The sequence below is a fragment of the Lissotriton helveticus genome, chromosome 3_1 (genome assembly GCF_964261635.1).
Source record: "Lissotriton helveticus chromosome 3_1, aLisHel1.1, whole genome shotgun sequence".
In the NCBI taxonomy this organism is placed as follows: Eukaryota; Metazoa; Chordata; class Amphibia; order Caudata; family Salamandridae; genus Lissotriton; species Lissotriton helveticus.
This window is the reverse complement of record NC_136061.1, coordinates 161,463,049-161,489,261: the sequence shown is the minus strand read 5'-3', so window position 1 is coordinate 161,489,261 and position 26,213 is coordinate 161,463,049. Positions and strand designations below refer to the sequence as shown.

Sequence of the window (26,213 nt, the reverse complement as noted above, 5' to 3'; positions counted from 1 at the left end):
AGGTGAAGAGTAGCTCAATCCTGGAGGTGCGTCTAGCAGCAGTGGAAAAGGTGTCCTGGGAAACACAGATGGAACAAGACGAAGTATTGAAGAAGGTGAGGAGGCACATACTGTCCGGATGGCCCAAGAAGTGCAAGGACATGGAGTCAGAGATCCAGCCATACTGGAATGTGAGAGAGGAGCTATCGGTGGAAGATGATTTTATACTGAAGTCAGGGAAATTAGTTCCTCCAGAAGCCCTAAGAAACAAAGTAGTGGAACTGGCGCACGAAGGACATCTAGGAAGAAGCTTGTGCAAATCCAGACTTCGTGCAGACTGCTGGTTCCCAACGATGGACAGAGAAATGGAGGACAAGGTACGTGATTGTTACGCGTGCGCTCTGAGTGACAAAACAAAGATCACGAGAAGAGCCCCGCTGTCACCAGTTGAAGTACCGGAGGAGCCGTGGAGCAAGTTAGGCTTTGATATAGCAGGTCCCATTCATGGCAAAGGACCCCAGGACTGGTATTTATTAGTCTTAGTAGACTACTTCTCAAGCTGGATAACCTGCAAGACCGTCCACAGCGTGGGCACCAAGGTGATAGTAGATTTCCTGAAAGAGGTGTTCACACTAGAAGGTATACCCTCCACATTGGTGACCGACAACGGCGTGCAACTGGTCTCGGAAGAGATGAAGGATTTCCTTAAAGACTGTTCAGTGACCCACATTCGTACACCACTGTATTGCCCGAAAGCTAATGGAAAGGTGGAGAGAGTCAACCGAATGCTTAAGGAATGCATACAGTTGGCCAACCGGGCTGGGGAGAACATAGAGGAAGCCATAAGGGACATGTTGTGGGCATACCACACCACGCCTAAGTCTACCACTGGATGCACGCCCTTCGAGTTACTGAGGGGAAGAAAAGCGGGCACCAAACTCACACCAGGTTGGATGGGGAGAAAACAGTCAACGGAGATCGAGCACAAAGAGGTCAAGAGGAGAATTGAAGACAATCAACAGAAATACAAGGAATGGTACGACAAGAAGTGGGGAGTGAAGGAGAGAGAATTTCAGGAAGGACAAGGAGTATATGTAAAGAAGCCCGAGAGACTATGGAAAGGGGGCAACAAGTTCTATGCCTTCAAGACCATCCAACGGCCTAATAGAAACTCCGTGGTCGTGGAAGATGGGAGACTATGGAGTCATGATCGTGTGGTTCCAGCAGAAGGGAAAGAACATAGAACAGTAGCGAGAAGAGCAGGAGATAAGGGCATCAGTGAAACCATCAGACGAGACAGAAGGAGTGACAGATTCAGAACCTCTCCTCAGTGGCACAAACAGTACGTAATGAGATAGACACATACACTGAAGTCATATTACACAAATTCATCCCAGTCTGGGTAACAGGTTTCGTTTTGGTTATTTCCCTTAAGGGGGATGATGTGTTGTAACCTAAGTTAATGCTCCATCCTCTCCCTTGTTCCCCGCTTCCCCCCCCCTGCCTCATTCCATGTTGGTATATTCCCCTGGGCAGCCAGGCGTTCACTGTGGAATGTTGACACAGTGACCCGGGCTCCCAGGTTGACAAGCTGACGGCAGTCTGTTGTGCTTTACCTGACAATAAACTATCTTGCACAAGACCCTTTGCGTTTCTCTCCACTACAGTAACAAATTAAGTTACTTGGTTAATCTCGACGTAAAAATGGATAGTCTTTTGTCCAAATCTTCACACCTGCTTGTAAACGCTGTTGATATCAAAAGAAACGTTTATCAATCTCAGTGAGAACGGCGTCGGAATAAAATTCATGCCATTCTGAGGGAAATGTGAAGAGAAGTAACATGGTGTCCATGTTACGTACGCATGTAAACAACAAAGCGTAGCTTGACAAGATGACGTACAGAGGCGCTGGACGAGTCCGACAGACGAAGATGCTGCCGAAATTGAAATCCAAGTGTGGAATCTTCACGTGTGGTGACTACGGGTAAGCACCCACACACAAATGACAGTTTAGTTTTGATAAATGCAGATACTTGTGGTTGAGACTTTTTGAAAAATGCCGGTCCCCTTATTTGATGTAGAGAGGTGGCAGTAAGTTCAGGATGATGATTGTGACCAGTGCTTTAAATGGGCCGGTACTCACCGGTACTGAGTACCGGCACTTTTAATTTTTAACCTCCCGAGTACCGGCACTTCTTTGATCGCCATGGAGCGTACCGGTACTCATGACTGGTAGGCTCAGTGGTACATGTACTGCTGAGGATGAGGCTGTCTGAGCGCCACTGAGCGACAAAGCGCCACTGTAGCCCTGTGCCGAGCCGCAGCTGAATCATTCAGCAGCGGCTCATTACATTTTGTTAGTGTGGCAGGGGAGCAACCTTAGTATCACGCTGTGAGTGACAGGGGGGCACACTCAGTATCACGCTGTGAGTGACAGGGTCCGATCAGACCCTGCACTGTAAATCACAGGTGTGAAATTTCGCAGCCACTCAAGGTCCAGACAACTGGCTGAGATTCTGCAAGTAGAAAGCCGTGGGAGGTAGGAACTGGTGGCATTCACTGTGTGTGCGATTGAACTATTCCTTCAGGCAGCGCGCGATCGGCAGCTGCCGGCAGTCAGTGGTTCAGAAGATCTGTAGTGTCCTGGCGTGGCTGCCTGATCTAATGTCGATCGACACCCTTTATTATATAAATAATATAATTTTACTCTGCTCCACGGCTGAAAATGTCACACGTGCATTCATTCATACTGGCCCATCTGGATTATCCCCTGAAGACTTTCCCTAATTACTAAAACTGCCATGCCCAAGGGGAGGCTCACTGAGCTGACCTGTACCTGCTCGCTGTCTTCCTCCCTGGAGACTTTCCCTAATTACTAACCTTCATTCCCATGTCTCTGAGCTGGCCTATACCTTCAGACCCATCCCCGTGATCCCCTCCAGTTTTAGAGCCGATCACGCTGCACTCAGGTCCAGGGGCTGCCGCTCACAGGCCTCTCACACTCACAGGCCTAGAACAGCCAGAAGCTCTCAGCCGGCCCCTCCGCCTCACGCTAAAAAATATAATAATCGGAGAAACAGACTCGGGGTGCAGTCTGAGGGTGAGTGTCTGCCAAGGGCGGGAGGCGTGCCCACTGGTGCCTGCACATCGCTACCTGTCGCCAAAGGGTGACTGAGGCCCATAAAATCGGCCGGACACCTCCGCAGCGCGGGACGCTGAAGTCATTTGCTTGCACTTTTTTGTATCTACCTGTTGCTGGGCCACTGACGACGCTACCCGGACCCCTTGGTGCTCTTTGTTGGCAGGGTGTGCGAGTCGCGCTGGTTGTTCGCGAGGCCCCGAACTCCATTTCCCAGGGGACCGCGTGCCGCGCAGAGTAGTGACACGGCCAAAGGGCGACTGAGGCCCATAAAATCGGCCGGACATCCCCGCAGCGCGGTACGCTGAAGTCACTTGCTTGAACTTTTTTGTATCTACCTGTTACTGGGCCACTGACGACGCTACCCGGACCCCTTGGTGCTCTTTGTTGGCGGGGTGAGCGAGTCGCGCTGGTTGTTCGCGGCCAAAGGGCGACTGAGGCCCATAAAATCAGCCGGACACCCCCGCAGCGTGGGACGCGCGCGGGCGTTGCCCGGGCAAAGCCCGGGCCAAGGGCGGGCCCGTCCGCGCCCATCATAGCCCAGAAGAGACCGGACCGGGCTATATCCCTAACATTTTGCGTTTTTCAGCTATATTGTAGGTTAACATATTGAACTGTTGGGCTACTAGCATTGTATTGAATAAGTGTGGGTTAGATAGACATATTGTGGTTCTATTGGTATATAAATTAGGATAATGAGCAAGAGGAAAGCCGGAGATAGGGTGGTGGGGACTTTGGATGAATACCTGATCAGGGCTAAGACGGCACTGAATCAAGAGATCCAAGCTGTAGAGCGTAGACTCTCTCTGGAGCCCGCCTTTTCATTGCCCTGTGCACAGCCCTCAGCTGCTCAATCCATTATTGATGAATCCTGTGCAGGTGATCGTACTCCGCCCGTCCCCCTATGTATTTCTTCTATGACAGGGTCCCCTGATGCCTCCCTGCATGTAAATAGCTCACAAAGTCCAGCTAGGGTTACTACGAGGGGGAGAAAGGCCCTTGAAGGGAAAGTGAGGTAACCACCCAGCAAGAAAAGGAAAGGGCGTGGTCCCAGTAAGCAAATTGCCTCTATGGCTTCATCTGGTTCTAGAGGGGCACTTGCGAAGGGGAATGTTATTGACCCCAAGGTAAAGCCACCAATGCACACTACGGTACAGCCCAACCTGGAATCATTATGTGCAACCCTTAAGGACCAGCTAGCAGCCCTATATAACCTGTTTTGAAAAGACTTGACTTAGTGGTAGAGAGGCTAGACCGCATTGAAGCAAATTTTAACAGCAGTAAAAACACAGATGTGCGGTCAACTCAGATGAATGGGGAATTGGTTGGTAGCCAAACTACTGAGAACACTAATGTTAGACATACCATGGTACCACGGGCCCCAGTAGGCAACACTCAGAGCCATGTAGTGATGGTTCATCAACCATTATCGAACGTGGTCTCTAACGTGGGTACTAAAGCTCCCACCCAGCAACGGAGGGTAGTAACGGCTAATGGGGTAAGAATAGAGGAGGGGGTAGAAGGGGGTCACGACATGCTACCTAGTTTACATCTTCCCCCGGAAGCCACCCCATATATGATCATTTTAGCAAATGTTCTCTCTCTAACTGATGGGTTCCGAGAACATTGGTCTAACCTTAAGAATAAAGCCCTGCACTGCCTTGGGAAAAGATTAGGAAATAGCAAGGCTCTGTTTGAGGAATTTAAAATGGTGAGGCGCATCAATTGGATTGGACATTCTGTGTGGTGTTAAGCTTTAGTTCTCCGCCACTAGTAGAATATAGTTCAATAGGTATTGCCGGGCCCCGCTAAGAACTCCTACCTTGTTTAATCAGCCCATCCCGACATACAATCGATTTGATCTTCTATCTACTTTAGAGGAAAATGATTGACACAAGGATGGTAATGACCTCCCCCGGTCAGAGGTACCCGGGGTTTTGGCTCCAACACGGCGGGTGGCTTCGGATAGCGTTGTATTAACGACCCTAAGAGAAATCCCCTGTCAGGTTATAATCCCTATAAATGTAAAGTCTCCTAAGGTTTGTTATGTTCACCCCCCTAACGTGATTTGCCAGGTGGTGAACTCTTGTTCTGCTAGCCCCTCTGTGAAGGTCTCTTCGTGGAATGTAGCAGGTTTAGAATCAAAGCTACATATACCACACTGGGCGAGTTTTATTGATGAGACAGACATATGGTCCTTCCAAGAGACTTGGCCAACGGACCCTATATTTCGCTCAGGCTACCTGAACTTTTTCAAACCTGCAGTTAAGGGCCATAGGGGTAGACCGGTGGGTGGCCTGACCACTTGGGTATGACAATGTGAGGGTGTCACAGTGGTTGAGGTCCCGATTGATAGTCCAGATATTATGGCCATTAGGGTTAGTTCCACAAAGGGGCTTAACATTCTTATTATTAACATTTATGTGAGGGGCCTTCTGGGAGGGAGGAGTTCGCCAACAGTTTTACTCTTGGAGAGTTTCCTAAGTACAGAAATTAAGGTTGTCAATAGGGTAGTGGCAGGGGAATTTAATACCTGTTTTGAGCCCCTGGATGTGGATGATGGGAATCTTACAGAGGCTGAGGATTCATTGTGGGGTGTTCCCCAGTTGGGGTTGACACCCATAAGAAAATGAACGCAAGCGGCCTTGTACATGAAAGGATTGTGCCTAGATAAGGGCATGAGGGCAGTTAATGGTAGAACTAAGTCTGACAGGTTAGGGATGATGACTTTTGATAATGGTAGATCCGGGAGCCAAATTGATTACATTTTGGTTAACCTGGAGATGTGGTCGGCCATTGTAGATATGGTGGTAACTAGTAGACTAGAAAGAGACCACAAGCCTTTGGTCCTGTCTATAACTGATAATAGTTTTACCAGTTCCTTCATGGTTGAAGATGTCCTTGTACATGCAAAATTAATCCTAACCAACGACCAAAGAAGGGTGCGTTGGCCAAAGATAGCCACAAATGAGAATACACGGGCTAAAATTAGGAACCTGGTTAGTAATACTATGGCTAAACTTAATAGCTACGAGTCCCAGGTTGAGATCAAGGAAAGAATCCTGGGTATCCATAGCGCATTATTTTTAGAGCTTAAATCTCTCTTTGTTAAAACCCTACCATCCACTAATAAAAATAAAGAGCTGAGACCATGTTCCTGGTATGATAATGGCTGCAGACAGGCTCAAAGAGCACTGCTTATAGCTATTAAATCCAGACTACCTGAAGCCATTCAAAAATGTAGGGCTTCTTGTAAAACTGCCCAATCAAAAGCAAAGAAAAACTGGGACAAGGACCACTGGAGGGAGCTACTCCAGGCTTGTGATGGCCGGAACATTTGAGTTGCCACGAGTGATGTCACTGACTATGTCATGAGTGATGTAATAAGCAGTGCATTGCGAGGGTCTAAATTCTAGTTAGCTCAGATAACTATAACTTAAAAATGTCACTGGTTTTGAAATAAGACCTTTACTATAACTTCCCTGTAACCTTTGTTTGTTTTTTCAAGGGAACAAGGCTACAGTGACGTAGCCGAAACGCGTCATGCTGGAGACGATGGGACAATAAAACCACCTTTGCATACTATTTGAGTGTTTTTCGTGGTCTGTACCTGTGTTGACGTTGGCATCCAGGGCCAAGAAGCAGGAGTTGGAATCGATATATATATATATGTATATATATATATATGGAGAAACATTCCCTCGTAGGAAGAAATCAGAGGCCAGAGGGGATTCCAGGGTCAAACAAACAGCTTTATTCCGTCAGGTTACAGTGGCGGCGAATGCATTTCGGCGGTAGTGCCTTCTTCAGCGCCCTGCGCTGTAACGAGTAAATCACCAAAGTGTTCAATCGTGCTTGTGAGTACTTGTCATCACTGATGCCCCTCCCCTTAAAGGCAATTGGCCCACCTCTGGTAGTTCAGGAAATGACAAGGAACTGCCAGTCCCAGAGTGCACTGTGTCAGCGCTGCTGGGTCGGTTGCATAGGCGAGTCGGACAGACGGTAGGTCCGTGTTGACAGGCAGGAAAGTGGTGTGGAAATACTATGGCCCCTTCAGAAGTCCGCGGCTGAGACCTCGGGTCCCCTCGTACCACTCAGCCAGTCCTTCCAGGTCCGCTATAAGGTGGGGGCTGCCCTGTGGAGGCATCACGACCCAGCAAGGTAAAGTACCTAAGTCCATCCTCTACAAGCCTGAAAATGTCTGGCGGTCACCGGAGTTATCGTTCCCACGATCTAAAACACTGCAAGCAGTCAAACGCCAAGTTTACTCCGGGACACTTAATGAGCGGGGCCATCCGTGTTGCACCCATGACTGGTGCAAAAATTATGGAGAAACATTCCCTCGTAGGAAGAAATCAGAGGCCAGAGGGGATTCCAGGGTCAAACAAACAGCTTTATTCCGTCAGGTTACAGTGGCGGCGAATGCATTTCGGCGGTAGTGCCTTCTTCAGCGCCCTGCGCTGTAACGAGTAAATCACCAAAGTGTTCAATCCTGCTTGTGAGTACTTGTCATCACTGATGCCCCTCCCCTTAAAGGCAATTGGCCCACCTCTGGTAGTTCAGGAAATGACAAGGAACTGCCAGTCCCAGAGTGCACTGTGTCGGCGCTGCTGGGTCGGTTGCATAGGCGAGTGGGACAGACGGTAGGTCCGTGTTGACAGGCAGGAAAGTGGTGTGGAAATACTATGGCCCCTTCAGAAGTCCGCGGCTGAGACCTCGGGTCCCCTCGTACCACTCAGCCAGTCCTTCCAGGTCCGCTATAAGGTGGGGGCTGCCCTGTGGAGGCATCACGACCCAGCAAGGTAAAGTACCTAAGTCCATCCTCTACAAGCCTGAAAATGTCTGGCGGTCACCGGAGTTATCGTTCCCACGATCTAAAACACTGCAAGCAGTCAAACGCCAAGTTTACTCTGGGACACTTAATGAGCGGGGCCATCCGTGTTGCACCCTTGACTGGTGCAAAAATCATGGAGAAACATTCCCTCGTAGGAAGAAATCAGAGGCCAGAGGGGATATATATATAACCAACACAATTTCATCCACAGGGAGCATGAACCTCAACAGGGCGGTCACGGCGCATGGGGCAGACATTCTCCATTCATATTCAACAGAACCTCCAATTCAAAGAACAAAGGCACGCCGGACCAGACTTCAGGATTTGCAATTATTGTTTGTTGTGTGGGCTGCAATGAATGTCCTCTTCATTGATTAACCCATTGCGTGCGTCCGTTGTCCGACGTGGCCCTGCCCACTTAATAGAACTCCTGCACCGCAGTGGAATTTGCGCTGCGGTTAAGGAATTAAAGACTCATATAGACTAAAGATCAAAGTATTTATTCAGATTTCGGGCATTTCAGATATTTTCAACTTGAGTATTTCTCGATTTTTCTGTTTATTTTACTGTAATTATCTACATTATAAGTCATAAACAGACCAAAGAGTTAAGGTTCAAAGACCAACATTCATATTCAGATTTTTGTTTTTTCAAAAGTAGAGTTGAATTTCATCAATATACAATATTTATTTTCAAGATGACTGCAGAGTTTCATTAATGAAGCACATTTATAATCACATTGCAACATTACCTCTGTGGTATCAACCACAAAAATTGTTTTTTTTCCAAATGCCACATTGAGCATGCACGTCACAAGGTGACAACCTATAACAGATGTTCTGAATTTTTGTTTTTAAATATTTTGTGGCACGAAATTACCATTTTATTTATTTGTTATATTCCAGAATGATCATTAACTTCTTAACACCTCAACTAGACCTAAAAATCTGATCTCGACATGTACCTTCAGAAATATGTTTTTTCAGCAGTGTTGGTAGTGTCAATTGTCCTCACAATTCCTTTATTGATTTTCTGTCTGAAAAAAAATATTTGTTAAATTGCAAAGTCAATGGTATCTTAGATAGGCAAATAAAAATAAAAGGCCCAGATTTACTAAGGGCTTGTGTGACCCATGTGTCACGCAAGGTGACGCAAGGCAACACAAACCCTCAAATCAGACTTACTAAGCCACACAAAACTGCCTAGCTTTACTCAGCATTGAGAAGGCATTCCATCGGTTGAGTGTAGGCATTTCCACCCATCTACCAATGGATTCTGGTGCATTCCCAGATTTACTAAGACTAGTCAATGTGGGAAGGCATCAAAATGCTATGTCTTCCCAATAGAGGCATAACAAGGAGCAATATGCTTATTTCTTCTTGTTCTTTCCTCCTTCTATGTGTGGCGCATTCTGCAACAACAAAAACAATCCTGACTGTAATGCAGGCAGACTTGCAACATGGAGCAAGAGTGCCTGCATTGGCACTGGGCAGCACTCAGTGCACTAGAGCAGAGAGAAGGAAAGAGTAGCAATGTGCCATATTTTAGTAGATATGGCACATTCCTGCTCTCTCCATTTGACGCAGTACAGCAAGTTGTCTTGCTTACTTGTGCCAAATGTTAATTAAACTATGCCAATATGTTTAAACGAGATATCGCCAGGGGATGGGGTGGAGTCAAGCCACCGGAAGTGGCAGTGTGGAATAGGGAAATGGATAAATGTATGATAGCCGAGAAGGAAGAATTTATCGCTAGGGGTTGCCCGAAGAAATGGGACAGGAAGTGGTCAAAATGGAATCTGTACAAAGGAGATATTTGTGTGTCACCAATGGTAGAGTTAGAATTGAGGAGGACTGGGGATGGAGCACAAACTATGTAAAGTATACTTTTGCCTGAACTGATTTTATATATGTCAATAATAATATGTGATGTAATGGGATTATCAGCACATGAGTGAACTGTCTGTCATTCTTGTTAAATAAAAAAAATATATATAAAAAAAAAAACTAGGCCAATATGTTTTGACACTCTATCAATGATATGCTAACTTTTGTTTTGACTGCGCCCGTGAACTGTGAAATATTATTAGTGATGTACCAGGTCAAAGGGACTCACAAACCCAAGCTTGAGAGCAGAATAATCTTAATTCATCTAGCTGGGACTGGAACCATGGATCTTGAGGTATCATTTTCTGTAGCAGGTGCTCAACTAAATAAGCCATTAAAGTAGAATACCAGAAAATCCTGAATAGAGAAATGTCCTTTCTTCTAGTCAATCATGCCACTGACAAGCCCAGGGTATGTGAGAGCCAACCTCCAATTCACTCATATTACTAAATCAAAAACATACCTTGATCGGCTTTTTACCCTGAAACTGAGAAGTTGTTTATCATTTATCTCATGGTATAGAACAACAGTGCAACTAACAATAAGCTTAAAAGGATTGACCCATCACATAAATATTCCCTCCAGCTAGTGTATCAGTCCCCAGAATTTCTATCCTGAGAATTAAATCTATTGAGCATGCTTGTCTGGTCCTTGGTATTTAGGAGATGTGAGTGTAGCACTTTCGCTTGCCTCTACTCACTAGGGGACTGAAACCAGAATTAGTGAGGGCTTATATTGCCCTTGCGCCATGCAAGAGAATGCAAGAGCAACGCAAAACCTAAAGTGAGATTAACTAAGCCACGGAGGGCACCTTCGATGGCTTTGTGTGGCATAGTAAACACCGAGTAACGCAAGGTAGTGCAAGTCACTGTCTTGTGTTACTCGGCCCTGGGCATCCATTTCATGAGTGGAGCACGTGTGTTACTACACATCCACCCATGCTCTTGGTTGTATTCCTAGATTTACTAACACTAGTAAACCAGGGAATGTGTCAACATGGTATGTCTTCCCAGGGAAGGCATAACGAGGAGGGATATGTTTATTTCTTAGTTTTTTCCTCTTTTTATGTGTGCTGCATTCTTCAGCACAAAAAGAAAGAGGAAACACCCTCAGAGGATTGTTTTGTGCAGGAAGGTGTCCTTTTCTGCACAAAAACAATCCTGCCTGTAACGCAGCCACCAGGTGTCTGCATTGGTGCTTGGCAGCCACAAGTGCACCAGTGCAGAGGGAGAGCAGGAATGCCCCATCTCTTGGTAGCTATAGAGCATTGATACCCTCTCCATTTGCTGCAGTGCAGCAGGATGTCTTGCTGCAGTGCATTATGCAAATATTAGTAAATCTACCCCTTGATCTGGAGCAGTTAAAGGGTAGTTGTAGCTTGGAGAATAGATGGGAAACAGCATGTTCCAAACTTTCAGGAGCAGCTCCGAATGTGGTAATTTTTGCAAATGAATCTCAACTTTCAGAACCCGATAGAAGGAAGGAGGAAGATGAATCTATGATGTCAATGGGTTCAACTTACAACACACCCAGTGAGTTAGGTGCAATTACTCCTATAGATGATACCCTTCTGAGAGGGGTCTGCTGCTACGTGTACCATGTCCTGAAATAGATCAGCAATAAGACAGGGGATTGGGGACAGGGCCAGACTGGGAACCCAAAGCAGTCCTGGCAATATTGTAGGACCGGCCCGCCTCGCCCCCACCCCGGGGGAAAAGGGGGGAAGTGCAAGTGCAAAGCACTGCTGTTTTTGTCACAGGGGGCAGATATTGCAGCACTGCTGCAGAACTGCCCCAGTATATAAAAATGTCCCTCACTGCTGCAAAACCGGCCCCCACCCTTCCAGCCTCGAAGGAAGACTCTTATTGTAGGTGTAGGAGTGAATGCCAGTGTAGGCAAAGACTTCAGTGCTCACTCCATGTGACAAGGAAGAAGGTTAAAAAAAGGTGGTCAAACAGAGCCAGCCATTTCTGAAGTCTGTTTTTAGTGGACACTCCTGCCCTTTTCCAATCATCACCCATTCAAATTCTCCTGCGTTGTTAGGAAGGTTCAAAATGAAAATGCACCTTCACGTGCTTTGCACCATTTTTTCCTTGGCACCATATAGCAAATGAGTGGGAAGATAGTTTACTCCAGTGTTGCACGCAGCTAATTACCACAAGATCCTACTTGTTGAAAATACTGGTGCAAACTGTGCACTGAGTATACTCGTGCACACAATTGCACACAATAAATATTTGCACGTAGTATACGCTATTTCTAGTGAATATGCAATGACCAAGTGGAAAGGCACGCTCAGTCCCTATGTTAAACTTTATTTGTACCCTGGTATTGTTGTCCCACTTCTAACAGGCCACCTTGGAACATGCAATTAAGGCTAGAGAAAGGGGTCCCGAAAACAACTCGGTCTTACTGCCTTAGTTGTTCCTAAGTCCTCTTGTGTTATCTACTGTCACAACTGAGCATGACACCAGGGGGCAGATTTATGAAGGCCTTGCGCCGCCGGTGCGTCATTTTTAACATGGGAAAAAGTGACGCACCAGCGGCGCAAGGCCTTCATAAATCTGCCCCCATGTTCCTGACTTTTCTTCATCCACCATCAATGTACTTATTTGAGGTAGCAACAGAAGCATCAGAATGTGCTCGGAATATTGAGCACCACAACAGTCACCCAACAAATAAGCCGTCAGCGGTTTTGGAGGAGAACACATAGAGAAGGTTCTGATTGTATAGATGATGGACCTTCAACAGAGATGACAAACACCCATTTTACATATATATAAACTTGCACCCTATGCTGCTCACATGTTGCATTTGGAATTCACATGTATTATTGACAGGGTCTTGTGTCCCTGAACACAAGTAAAAATGTATGAAAGAATACCAAGAAGATGTTAAACCAGGCCCGGACTGGCCGCATGGGTGGGGGCCGGTTTTGGGCCCCAGGGGGCCGTTTTTGTTACAGGGCCGTTTTTTGCAGCCCCTGTAACAAAATCGGCCGAATACTGGCCCTGGCAAAGAGCGCGGTCGCACCCCTAAACCCAGAGGGGGGGGGGGGGGTCAGCCGAGCACTTTGCCTGGGCCGGTTTCGGTTCCCAGTCAGGCCCTGTGTTAAACCCTAAAAAAAATCAAAGATTCATTCAGTGCCCAATACGCCAGTTATCAGCATGACTGTCCACATGTACAGGGAGCTGGAGCTACTTTGTGACTTGACACTGCTGCTTTCACTCAGCTTTTTAACCCTTGCCTGCGGCCGGAATTCCGCTCCTGTGCTGGACATTCCGATCGCGGGTGTGGTCATGACGGCTCCCGGCCGTCATCAGCACACGAGCACTGTGACGCATGACGGACGGGAGCCATTATCAGCACACAAGGGGTTAAGGACCTTGCTATGTGGACATTTTTGTAAACGAAGAAAGTTTCAGTTCAGTAGCCAGTAGTACAGATTATGTAGGTTTATTCAGTTAGAAGTAAGATGGTACAGGCCCACCGGGAACAGCATCCTGCTGCTCGGCCGCACTCATTCCAACTGACCACTCATCCAAACCATGCACTCATGAACATTTGATTACATCACACTCACACAGTCTGAGCAGCAGGGACTAGGAGACACAGGATATAACAGAAATATCTTCTTATGAATCTTTGTCAGGTTCTAGCTTCCTCAACTGCCAATACAAGGTGCGATTCCTGTCCATTGAAGTGATGCTGACACCTGTGACCGTCCTGGCGCTTTCAGTAGCGGTCGCTCCCCAAGCTCTCTGCTGCATTCCTGCCATCGTTTGAGCTCCTTGCTGCACTCGTGGTATCGTTCAGCTGCGCTCTGTGCCCTCATTAGAGAAGTGCTCTTCTGCTTATAAGCGCGATATACATAGATAATATTTGCCTAATTTGCACCTTTATTTTTACCCTCAATCGCTCACTGTGTTTGTTGACCTGACTCTCGAGTGTTGCTTTGCATTGTAATAGCGCTTTATTGTTTGAGCGTTTATGCTGCTTTATTCTGGCTCTGTGCCCCAGCCTCTCGCCAGTTTCGTTTCTGTTGCTCCGGCCATTTTGTTGTTGTTGTGACCCAGAGTCCGTCCCCTTCACCTCGCACCCGCCTCCCAGCTGATCCTCCCTCCCACTGATCGCCTAGCCTGGCTCCCGACCTCGGCAGCGCTGTGACCGTCCTGGCGCTTTCAGTAGCGGTCGCTCCCCAAGCTCTCTGCTGCATTCCTGCCATCGTTTGAGCTCCTTGCTGCACTCGTGGTATCGTTCAGCTGCGCTCTGTGCCCTCATTAGAGAAGTGCTCTTCTGCTTATAAGCGCGATATACATAGATAAGATTTGCCTAATTTGCACCTTTATTTTTACCCTCAATCGCTCACTGTGTTTGTTGACCTGACTCTCGAGTGTTGCTTTGCATTGTAATATCGCTTTATTGTTTGAGCGTTTAAGCTGCTTTATTCTGGCTCTGTGCCCCAGCCTCTCGCCAGTTTCGTTTCTGTTGCTCCGGCCATTTTGTTGTTGTTGTGACCCAGAGTCCGTCCCCTTCACCTCGCACCCGCCTCCCAGCTGATCCTCCCTCGCCCCTCCCCCCTCCACTGCCATATATGACAGATGCCGCTACGCGCAGCATTCACGCGCAGCGAACGCGCCCCTTGCGCGCCGAAGGTGCGCCAAAGGTAAGCCCGTCTACGCCCGTCCGTGCCTGGACCGCGCCTAGCGCCAGACCCCCTGGTTCCCGTACCACCCACCCCTCCCGCATTACATACGACGCCTCCACCCTCTTAGCCCTAAACCCTGGCCGCCTCCCCAACTGCGCCCAAGCCGCTCCTGGACACACCCATGGACCCTTCACATGCAACTCCTGCAAGTATGACGGCACCAAGACCTACTCCTCATCCACCAACACCAAACAGAGATCTGACCCCAACCACCTAAAATGCATCCTGCTCAACACCCGCTCGGTCCACAGACACGCCATCGACCTTTGGAATCTACTAGACACCATCTCTCCGGACATCGCCTTCCTAACAGAAACATGGATGAACGCCTCCTCAGCCCCAGACATCACCATTGCCATCCCGGAAGGCTACAAGATCATCCGTAAGGACCGCACCAAACAAACAGGAGGAGGCATCGCCATCGTCCATAAGAATTCCATCCGCGTCTCAACTAGCACAGACGTCAACCTCGCTAGCGCCGAACACCTTCACTTCCAGATCCACACCGACCCCAAAGCCACACTCAGAGGCACCCTCCTCTATAGGCCACCAGGACCCCGTGCACAATTCAGCGAAGACATCACCGACTTCATCAGCCCACACGCCCTCCCCTCCGAGGACTACATTCTATTGGGAGACCTCAATTTCCACCTGGAAAAGAGCAACGACAGCAACGCCACCACCCTTCTGGAAAATCTCGCCAACCTCGGACTCAAAAACAACTTGTTAATACCCCCACTCATTACGCAGGTCACACACTCGACCCTATCTTCACCTCCAGCAAACATATCTCCTTCAGTCACACCACAGTTCTCCATTGGACGGACCACAGCTGCGTTCACTTTGCCTACAAAAAGACCACAAGCCACAACCATCCTCAACCTACTCTGCGAAGAAACTGGAACAAAATCACCATCGACCAGATCTCCTCATCACTTCTTCAAAAACCCCCGGCCTCTCCTCAAACCCCAACCAAGCAGCCATTAACTTCACTCAATGGCTAACCAACATCGCTGACAACCTAGCACCTCTGAAAAAACGTCAAATCAAACTAGGCATCAAAAACGCCCCCTGGTTCAACAATGATCTTAAGAAATCCAAGAAACTCTGTCGCTCCCTTGAGAAGGCCTGTAAAAAAGACCCAAACACCAGCACCAGGGACGCCTTCAAAAACGCCACCCGCATACACCACCAACTGATCCGGACTGCCAAGAAAGCCGCATTCAAAGACCGACTAGACAACAACGCCCACAACAGCAAGGAATTATTCAACATCGTCAAAGAGTTTACCAACCCCACTGCCAACTCCAACGACATCACTCCCTCCCAAACCCTCTGCGACTCCCTAGCTTCGTTCTTCCACGACAAAATCGCAGACATCCATAACAGCTTCGACAACCAACTCGAAATCCAACCCACCCATCCTCCTGCCGCACCTTCACCCCCCTTGAACATCCTTAATAACTGGAACCCAATCTCCACTGAGGACACCATCCGCCTGATGAACTCCATCCACGCAGGATCCCCCACAGACCCATGTCCCCACCACATCTTCAACAAAGCAAACTCCATCATAGCACCACACCTCCGAGACGTCATCAACTGCCCCCTCAACTCCGCCACCTTCCCGGAAAGCTGGAAACACGCCGAACTCAGCGCCCTTCTGAAAAAACCCACAGCTGACCCCACCGAACTCAAAAACTTCCGCCCCATCTCGCTCCTTCCATTCCCGGCCAAAGTCATCGAGAAAGCTGTCAACAACCAGCTCGCCGCCTTCCTCGAAACGAACAAATCCCTCGACTCCTCACAGTCCGGCTTCCGAGCCAAACACAGCACTGAGACCGCACTCATCGCTGCAACAGGCGACATTCAAACTCTACTGGACAATGGAGACACAGTCGCCCTCATCCTCCTCGACCTCTCCGCAGCCTTCGACACAGTCTGTCATAGCACCCTGTTACAACGCCTCAGAAACATCGGAATTCAAGAAAAAGCACTGGAATGGATCACCTCGTTCCTTGCCGGAAGAACTCAGAGAGTCCGCCTCCCACCATTCAAGTCAGAGGCCACTGAAGTCACTTGCGGCGTGCCACAAGGATCTTCACTCAGCCCCACCCTCTTCAACGTATACATGAGCCCCCTCGCGGCCATCGCACGCCAACACAACCTCAACATCATCTCCTACGCTGATGACACTCAACTGATCCTCTAACTCACCAAAGACCCTAACACCGCCAAAACCAACCTACATGAAGGAATGAAAGAAGTAGCCGAGTGGATGAAGCACAGCCGTCTGAAACTGAATTCAGACAAAACAAAAGTCCTTATCTTAGGTACCTCCCCCTCCGCCTGGGACGACTCTTGGTGGCCAGAGGCCCTTGGAAAAGCACCCATCCCGACGGACCACGCACGGAACCTGGGCGTCATCCTGGACTCCTCACTCTCGATGACCAGACAAGTCAACGCCGTCTCTTCGTCTTGCTTCAACATTCTTCGCATGCTCAAAAAAACATTTCGCTGGATCCCCACCGAAACTAGAAAAACGGTCACCCACGCACTGGTCACAAGCCGCCTTGACTACGGAAACACCCTATACGCCGGTACCACCGCAAAACTTCACAAAAAACTCCAACGCATCCAGAACGCATCAGCCAGACTCATACTAGACATCCCGCGTAAAGACCACATTTCTGGTCACCTGAAAGACCTCCACTGGCTCCCCATCAATAAGAGGATAACTTTCCGCCTCCTAACCCACGCACACAAAGCACTTTACGATCTTGGACCCGAATGCCTCAGCACAAGACTTTCCTTCTACACCCCCCCCCCCCCCCCCCGCCAGCTGCGCTCTTCCAATCAAGCCCTTGCTGCTGTACCTCGCATCAACAAAACCACCATTGGAGGAAGATCCTTCTCCTACCTGGCGGCAAAAACCTGGAACTCACTCCCCATTCACCTTCGCCTCACTCAGAACCACCTTGCATTCAGAAAGCAACTTAAAACCTGGATATTTGACAAGTAATTCCCCACCCTTCTTCAAGCGCCTTGAGACCCTCTGGGTATGTAGCGCGCTATATAAATTCTTTGACTTTGACTTTTGACTGTGCACCAATTCACACGTTAGAAGTGCTTGTGGCAAGGAATCTTTTCTTCAAATATTTCATTTTATCAATTTCTTTTTAGAAAATCTTTGACATTAGTTGCCTAAACTCAAAGTGAAACCCTTTGAAGGCTGTCCCCAGATCACATGCTGTCCACGGTGCGGATCCGTATAATAAGATAATAAGTGAAAGAGGACATCATGGGGAGGGGGAAATAGAAGAAACTGGTAGGTTTCCAAACCTTGCATAACATTGCTGAATGAGATATGAAGCGGTTCAGAGAAAGGAACTGACCACAACTTCCTCAAAGTTTCTCTCTCAAAGACAGCTTTGTTTCTTGTTGTGTTTGCGAGGAAAAGTGCTCAGAATGCCAGGGAGCAGCGACCAGGGTAGGAGGCCATGGAGACTGGTGGGCCAGAAAAGACACCCGGCGAGGTCACCAGCCTACGACTCTCGCACATTGGCGCTCCCTTCTATGGGTCCACGGTCTCTAGCCCAGGAACGAAGGATCCCCCTACCCCGGTGCAAGGGACGGTCTCAGAGCGAAGGGCCTATGCGACTGTGGTGGTGATGTGCTACATCAACCTTCTGCTCTACATGGATTGGTTTATCATTGCTGGTGAGACTTTCATACTCTAGCAAAAATCTGTGAAAATCGATGGACATGCCAACTTCTAACTCAAGCCATCCATTGTAAATGATTGTAGCTATTATATTGATTTTTCTGCATTTTGCTGCAAAGCAGTTTGGCCCAGATTTACAAAGACTTTGTAGCAAAGGTGCTTTGTGCTGGAAAAGTGCTGTTTTCTTGGGGCAAATAGGGCTTTGCGATGCTCTAAGCCACTTTCCGCTATATGTATCAAGCTATTTAGCATTCGCAAAGACCGAAATTCTGCGAATTTCGGCCTTTGCGAATGCTAATTAGACAAATGGAATGTATCAAACTAGTTTGATGCAAAATAAGGAATAGCAAAATTTGCTAATCCTTATTTTGCGATTGCACTTAAGGAATTGCAAATTTTGCGATTCCTTAAATGCAATGTATCAAACAAATAAAATGCAAAAAATGCCATTAAGGAGTAGCAAATTACCACCAACTTCTAGTTGGTGGTAATTTGCGATTTCTTATCAAAAATCTTTTTTGATAAAAACCAAAGGTGCCATATGACGCCCATACATGCCCTTAGGGCATGTATGTGCGCCATATGCCCCCAAATGTCTTTTTCAGGGGTGCAGCAGGGTGTTCTTGAGACACCCCTGCACCCTTGGAAACATCCCTAATTTGCGATCAGCAAAGTGCTAATTGCAAATTGCACTTTCATTCCTATGGGCCTCCTGGCCCATGGAAATGAAGGGGTAATTTGCGATTGACAATTTGCTAATCTCAAATTAAGGAATGCTAAGGAATCGCTATTGGAAAGCGATTTTGTACATACATACCGTTTTGCATTTCCTAAATAGCGATTCCTTAAAATTCGCTATTTAGGAAATGCAAAATGGTTTGTTGATACATATAGCGGTTTGTGTCAAAGGGGCGTTACTTAGCTGTTACTTGGGCAGATCTGCACAAGAACCCACCTGGTCAAGAACCATGGACAAATAACAGCTCATTGAAACAGACAGAGAAATATTTTCATTTCGACAAAAAGTACACACTCTGCTCGTGCGTTGAACTGCATAGCAGTGAAATGCACAGCCCATATACAATGTGTGAAACGTTTCAGAATGTATTTGTCTAGGCACAGGATTTTGCACTGGTTGGGTATGATTCAGTACTCTGTTAGACAGCAAGCACACACTTCCACACCATGGTGAAAAGATTGTGTGTGGTGCTAAGCAGCCTTTATAGTTCACAAGTGCAGGGGGACAGCAGCAGCAGTTAGAAGTACTACATTTACATTTTGTGTTGTTTTTCTCTAGGGTGATGTGGGTTGTGTTAGTATGGCTCAGTTGTAAGTTGCATTCCGGTGGAAGAAAAATTGGTTATCTACAAATAGTTGTTTTTTTGTCTTTTGAAGCATTAAGCATAGTGTTTTATCATGGAATGGAATTGGAGGGACATCCTCTTGGAGAATATTCATGAGTGGTGGTAAAGTATAATGTAGCGGAGAAATAACTGAGAAGGTCTGGCCGCTTGAGGTAGCTCAGAAATATACACACACACACACACACACACATATATATGTTTATATATATATGTGTGTGTGTGTGCCAGAAATATACACACACATATCTATATGTATATTTATATATATATATATATATAGATATGTGTGTGTGTATATTTCTGAGCTACCTCAAGCGGCCAGACCTTCTCAATTATATATATATATATATATATATATATATATATATATATATATATATATATATATATATATATATATATATATATATATATATATATATATATATATATATATATATATATATATATATATATATATAAAACACGTCCTAAACCAGCGTATTCCTGCCTTGAATCACGGAAAAGAACCACACAGGCCTCTATCAAAGTGCAGGTTTATTCCAGACACAACGTCCTACGCGTTTCGGAGTAAAACTACTCCTTCATCACGGGCAAAAAATGCGATTCCTTATCTTGCGTTTGCCTTTAAGGAATCGCAAATTTTGCGATTCCTTAAATGCAATGTAAGAAGCCAAAAAAAATAGCAAATTGGCCTTAAGGAATCACAATTTACCACCAACTTCTAGTTGGTGGTAAGTTGCGAATTCCTTTCAAAATGCATATTTTTCCTATTTTCAAAGTGCCATGTGACGCACATACATGCCCTTAGGGCATGTATGTGTGCCACATGTGCACCCATGCCGATTTCAGGGGTGCAACAGGGTGTCCTTTGGACACCCCTGCACCCTTGAAAATATTCACAATTTGCGATTAGCAAATTGCGAATCGCAAAATTCCCCTTCATTCCTATGGGCCTCCTGGCCCATAGAAATGAATGGGAAATTATTCCTTAATTGCGATTAGCAATTTGCTAATCGCAGTTAAGGAATTTTAAGAAATCGCTAAAAAGAAGCTAATTTCTACATACATACCATTTTGCGATTTCTAAATAGCGATTCCTTAAAAATCGCTATTTAGGAATCGCAAAACGGTATGTTGATACATATGGCCCTTTGTCCCTTCCTAGCTCAGCCTGAATGGCACTGTGCTAATCCTATGCTTAAAAACTTTGCTAGGAAACAGACATTTGAGGTGAGCAGATTCTGATTCACGTTGGTGTTGTAGGGTGCTCTACATAGGAGCTGCTCTCTACATAAACCTGGAAACTACTTAGAGTTCTCTGCTTCTTTGTGTGTGTGTCTGTGGCAGATGCCAATAGGTAGTTATGGTTAGGACCATTTTTCCATAGGATTTTTTATTTTGATTTGCTTATAACTTTGGCACCATTTGATGTATCATCACAAAACTTTTTTTTTAAGTTTCATATACCTTAGCTCGTTCCTCAAAAGTTTCAGGATGATCCTTCAAGCAGGGGCTAAGAAAAAGAAGGAGTCCCAATCTGTATTTTCCCCATTCATTTCTCCATAGGAAAATTAGGCACAGCTACTGCCAAAACAGCTTTACAGAATTACACCAAATTTGGCAGAAAGCATGCTTTTTGTGACTTTGTGTAATTCTGTTCAATCGTTTTCAAGAAATTAAGTTAAAAAATGTATATATTTAATGCTGTGGAGGATCTGCAGAGACGAAAGATCCAGAGATAAGATCTGATCAGCTGCCACCACATCAACAAAGAAGTGATGGCAGCCATTCTAGGCCTCGGAGATTGAAATAAGTTTAAAAAAGATATAAGGGGCAGGGTAGGAATACTGTTAGGGGGAAGCCGTAGAAGGACCAACCCGGGTCAAAAAATAAAAAAAAACAAATATAACTGCATTAAAAATAACATTCCCAAAGAGGACCAAGGGCCGGAGGGAAGCACACAATATCTTGAGAACTGGGTGAGCGGTCCACCTTTCCGAGTCACATTGAGGCCCTTGGGACCCCATTCCCTGGGCTGATATGTAAATTAAAGGGGAGGGAGCATTCGCCCCCTTCACAAGCCGGTGGGACCCTGTCCTTCGTGATCAATATGTAAATGTTAGTGAAGAAGTGGTTTTTAGCCCCCCCTTGCCAAGAATCCTTGAGGTCCCGAGGGCCCCATCTCCTGTGGCTTTTGAAACTTTACTGCGGAGGGGGCCTCTACCACCCGAGATAAACTACAACCCCATCCCTAGGGCAGGCTCGCTGACAATGTTCCAAGAACCCCATCCCCTGGGACAGCGCAGTTTGGCGCTGGCAGGGAGCCTGTGGGCTAGCAGAAGCCATGGGCATCCCCTGCAGCCTTCTTCATACAAAATGCTGTGGGTTGCCATGGGTCGGCACAGGAGTACCCCAGTTCAAAAACTAAAAAAAAAGAAAGGGTTGCTAGCTCCCTCATGGCCCAGGGGGGCACTTGCACGAAGCTGCCTGGCCTGTAGGAGCCCAGGGGCTACCCTGTAGCCCCAAACAAAATTAAACATATGGAAGTTCCGGGTGGGCACCAGGATGCTTAAGAAAATCAATAAAAAAACAGAATTAATGAATAATTTATGAGCAACAGGAGATGCTGATTTATGATTCACTGCTCCAAGCAAGAAGCCCCCTTGCGAGGGCTTTTAACAATTTTGTGAGTCTGATGTGCCCCTACAAAGAGCCTGGGGAACCACCAAGCACTTTCTTAATGTTGTGGTAGGGGAGGGGGCTTCATGAAGCCCCCTAGCAATATAGAACAAGCATTTGCAATGCAATAGGTCTCGCCCTTGTGTGAGTTTAAGATATTGGCGTTGTAAATGACAATGCCTTTTATTTATTTTTTAAAAACCAAAACATAAATAAAAGGTATTGTTATTTACAATGTCAATAGCTTAAAGTCGCGTAAATGCGAGACCAATTGCATTGCAATTTTTTTTGATATTGTTCCAGAATTTTCTGAACCCCAAACCTTATTTTTGAGGTGCTGCAGCCCCCCTACTTCCTTTGCCCATACCTAGTGTACGTAGCTTAAGCCTGCTCTGGAGGTGCCCCCTTCTTCACAGTAACACGCAGCAGGCACCTCTCTTTGCTGTCACATTAGAGTGTTACAAGGGTCCTCCGCTCTCTCTTCCTTGAGGCTACTTCATGCTGTCTCCCGCTCCGATACATACTGACTTTGCTTTCCTGCCTCAGTGCTGTGACGGTCACTGTCTCAAAACCGTTTAGCTTGGCGGCACGCTCTATCTACTCTGGGTTCTTCAGCACTCACAGGCACGCACACTGCTCTTGTCTCGTTGGTGCAGCACTCACATTCTATTCCATGAGCCTCACTTTCCTGGCCCTTGGCTGTCTCGTTAGCTCCTCCCTGTGACTGGGACCCCGCGGGGAGCTTCTGCTGATGCGTTAATCACATGCCGCGAAGATGCTGCTTGAAATGTTCCAACCAATGGAAAGTAAAGAGTGGTAGATTGAACAGTCAATAGCGTGGGCCTAATATGTACAATATAGAAATGTGGTCAATATATCAAATAGCAAAATTCAAAGCAAAGTAATGAGGAATAACTGATTGTTTGCGGCCAAAACACTTTTCATGTTGTGGGCCGAGCCCAGTTCCAGGTTAAAAATCTGAGTGCACGTATGAGGCACAATCGCCGAGGACAGATTGGCCATTTATATCAGCAGGCATTTCCCGGCAGGCGGGGTGTGAGTGGGGTGGAGACTGGGTCAAAGGAGGTCATTTTTTGAAGGTCCACGACCGTTGCCTCTGTCCACAGCTCCCCGGGGTATATGGCAGCTAGCAAAAAGAGAAAGCGTGGAAGGGACACAGGAAGAGAGAAAAAGAGACAGGAATAGAGAGAAAGACAGGAACAGAGAGAGCGAAAAAAAAAGACAGGATTAGAGAGAGAAAGACAAGATTAGAGAGAAAGACAGGAACAGAGAGAGAAAGACAGGAACAGAGAGAGAAAGACAGGAACAGAGAGAGAAAGACAGGAACAGAGAGAGAAAGACAGGAACAGAGAGAGAAAGACAGGAACAGAGCACTACAGCAATAGAGAGATAAAGATAGGAATAGATAGATAAAAAATGCAGGAACAGAGAGAGAAAGACAGGAACAGAGAGAGAAAGACAGGAACAGAGAGAGAAAAAGACAGGACCAGAGAGAGAAAAAGACAGAACTAGAGAGAGAAAAATGCAGGAACAGAGAGAGAAAGACAGGAACAGAGAGAGAAATACAGGAATAGAGAGAGAAAGACAGGACTAGATAGGGAAAAATGCAGGAACAGAGAGAGAGAAAGGCAGGAACAGAGAGAGAAAGGCAGGAACAGAGAGAGAAAGGCAGGAACACAGAGAGAAAGGCAGGAACACAGAGAGAAAGGCAGGACAGGAACAGAGAGAAAAAGACAGGAACAGAGAGAGAAAGACTAACAGAGAGAGAAAGACAGGAACAGATAGAGAAAGACAGCAACAGAGAGAGAAAGACAGCAACAGAGGAAGAAAGACAGGAAGAGAGAGAGAGAGAGAAAGACAAGAATAGAAAGAGACAGGAAGGCAGCGTTGCAGAGCTGTAGTGCCAAGTGTTTGAATTTGGAAGACACTGTTGGAAAACAGACTCTTATTGTGTGTGTCCACACACGAGCGTGTCACTACAGAGCTGTCAAAGGAGCAGAGAGCGAGGGCCCACAGAAATGAATTCCCACATACTTAAAAGACATGCTCATGATCACTGCAGGGGCGCGCACCACAGAAACAAAACATACCCGATTCTGGAAATGTCTAAAGAGGAAGAGCAATGTGCTGAAAAACACATTCCCGCGTTGGACCCCAAAACTCCGGAATGTTCTAACGGAGGAAATAACAGTCAATAATAACTCACTGCCATTCAGGACACTTTTAAAGGCACTCATCTTGGGCAGATATTGCCAATGTAGGTCAATAAATATAACATACACACAGTAACCCTTCTCCCCTATCTCCCCTATGCTGAGAATACCAGACACTAACCAAACAGTCACAGTGTAATGCACTGTGCTCGTTATCCCACCTTACCAGGCTGTAACCCGCCTGAAGCCCACGTGGCGTGGCCTGAGGAACAGCAATATATTTAATACATAAATACATTTAAAGAAAGATTGTGTGTGGGGACTCATGACAACTCAGATGGACAACCGTGGTATCCCTATCGGCGCTCTTGCGAGCACCATCTGGGCTCGCTCGGTGCAACATGGGGCTAGCAGAACCTTTTCCAGATCTCCATTTCACTTCCAGTGCAGCTCCACCGCCACTTTATAAGTTAACTTTCCAGACACCTTTTGTTCCCCTGAAGTAGGCAGCAGTTTTCTAGATTTATCCTGGATTTCAAGCAGTTTCCCAACAAACTGCAACGATTAAAAATGTTTTTTTTTTAAAGTCGGGTAAAGTGTTCAGTGGTGAGTAAGGCATCTCATCTGCACCTAAGGAGAGCGATAACTACATAAAAACCTACCACGAACAGCTCCAAATTGGCTGGCTTCATGATTGTTTTCTAAATAGCACTCTACGAGCTTGCACACTAAAACTAATTCCGAACTGGCTTGTGGTGGCGCTTGAGCCAAGGCGGGTGCGGCGGTGTGTGGAGAGCTAGCAGGCTGCCTTTTAATTTATTTGGTTACATTCCGAGCCTAGCTTACGGACGGGCAGGAAGAGACGCTGCAGGGACGGCTGACTCGGCCCAAGCAAGAGACCAGAGAGGTGGTGCCAGTAGAAGAGCACGCCGGGCACCGGAACACATTATTGCATTGCACAAAGGCAGCCGTTTGTATATAATTGCATATCGCTTTCACTTTAAGTGAAAGCATGATGCAAAAATAAACACGCAGCTGCCTTTGGCAAATCCGAATGAGAACAAAAAAGTGTGTTGTGCCTGTAGTGAGAGTAGTTCAGTAAGAAAACAAGCAAACAAATCCCCCCGGCCCCCCCAGGCCTTGCGCCTACTCGATGAAGCAGGCCGCCTGGATCTGGTGAAGGACGACGTTCGGGTAAGGCCACCGCGACGCGCTGCCGATGGCGCTGCGGCGGCAGTCCTGGCGTGTTGTGAGCCGCCTCGGTCACGCCCGCGGTGTGAGGCGGGTTCGAGGAGGAGGGGCGGGAGAGGCGGCGGACAGCGAGGGAGAGCTGCGGTGGTGGCAGAAGGGGGGAAGGCAAAAAGTAATAAGCGCAAGGGCACAGTGAAGAAGGCGCTGGTGTTCGTGGTGGGGGTGGAGAGCCGGATGGATGAGTCCAGTGGAGCGGGGAGTGCGGGGTTGGTGGGGGTGCAGATAGAGTGCGTACTGCGGGGGTGGCGGGGGGCGGGGTCAGGGGGGCCGGCAGGGGGAGAGCATGGAGAGGGGGGGCAGGGGAGCTGGAGGGCGGGGTGGACGTGGTTGTGGGTGCGGGGGACGGGAGGGACGGCGAGCTGGGGGGGGCCCTGGAGGTGAAACAGGGTGGGGAGGGTAGTGGGGGACGGATGGGGGGTCTCCGCTATTGATTGAGGAGTCGGAGATGAGGGCGTGAGGTGGTGGGGGGGAG

At 47.2% G+C, this 26,213-nt stretch overlaps 1 protein-coding gene across 1 annotated transcript in view; it reads left to right on the top strand.

Moving 5' to 3' along the window:
• Positions 1-18,027: 18,027 nt before the first annotated feature.
• The window catches only part of LOC144824453 (protein spinster homolog 3-like), a 340,991-nt gene continuing 332,805 nt past the window's right edge, over positions 18,028-26,213 (top strand). Inside the window, exon 1 of the mRNA XM_078683551.1 lies at positions 18,028-18,266. Coding sequence (XP_078539677.1) covers positions 18,047-18,266 — 220 coding nt within the window. The 5' untranslated portion in view covers positions 18,028-18,046. The remainder of the gene's footprint in view (positions 18,267-26,213) is intronic.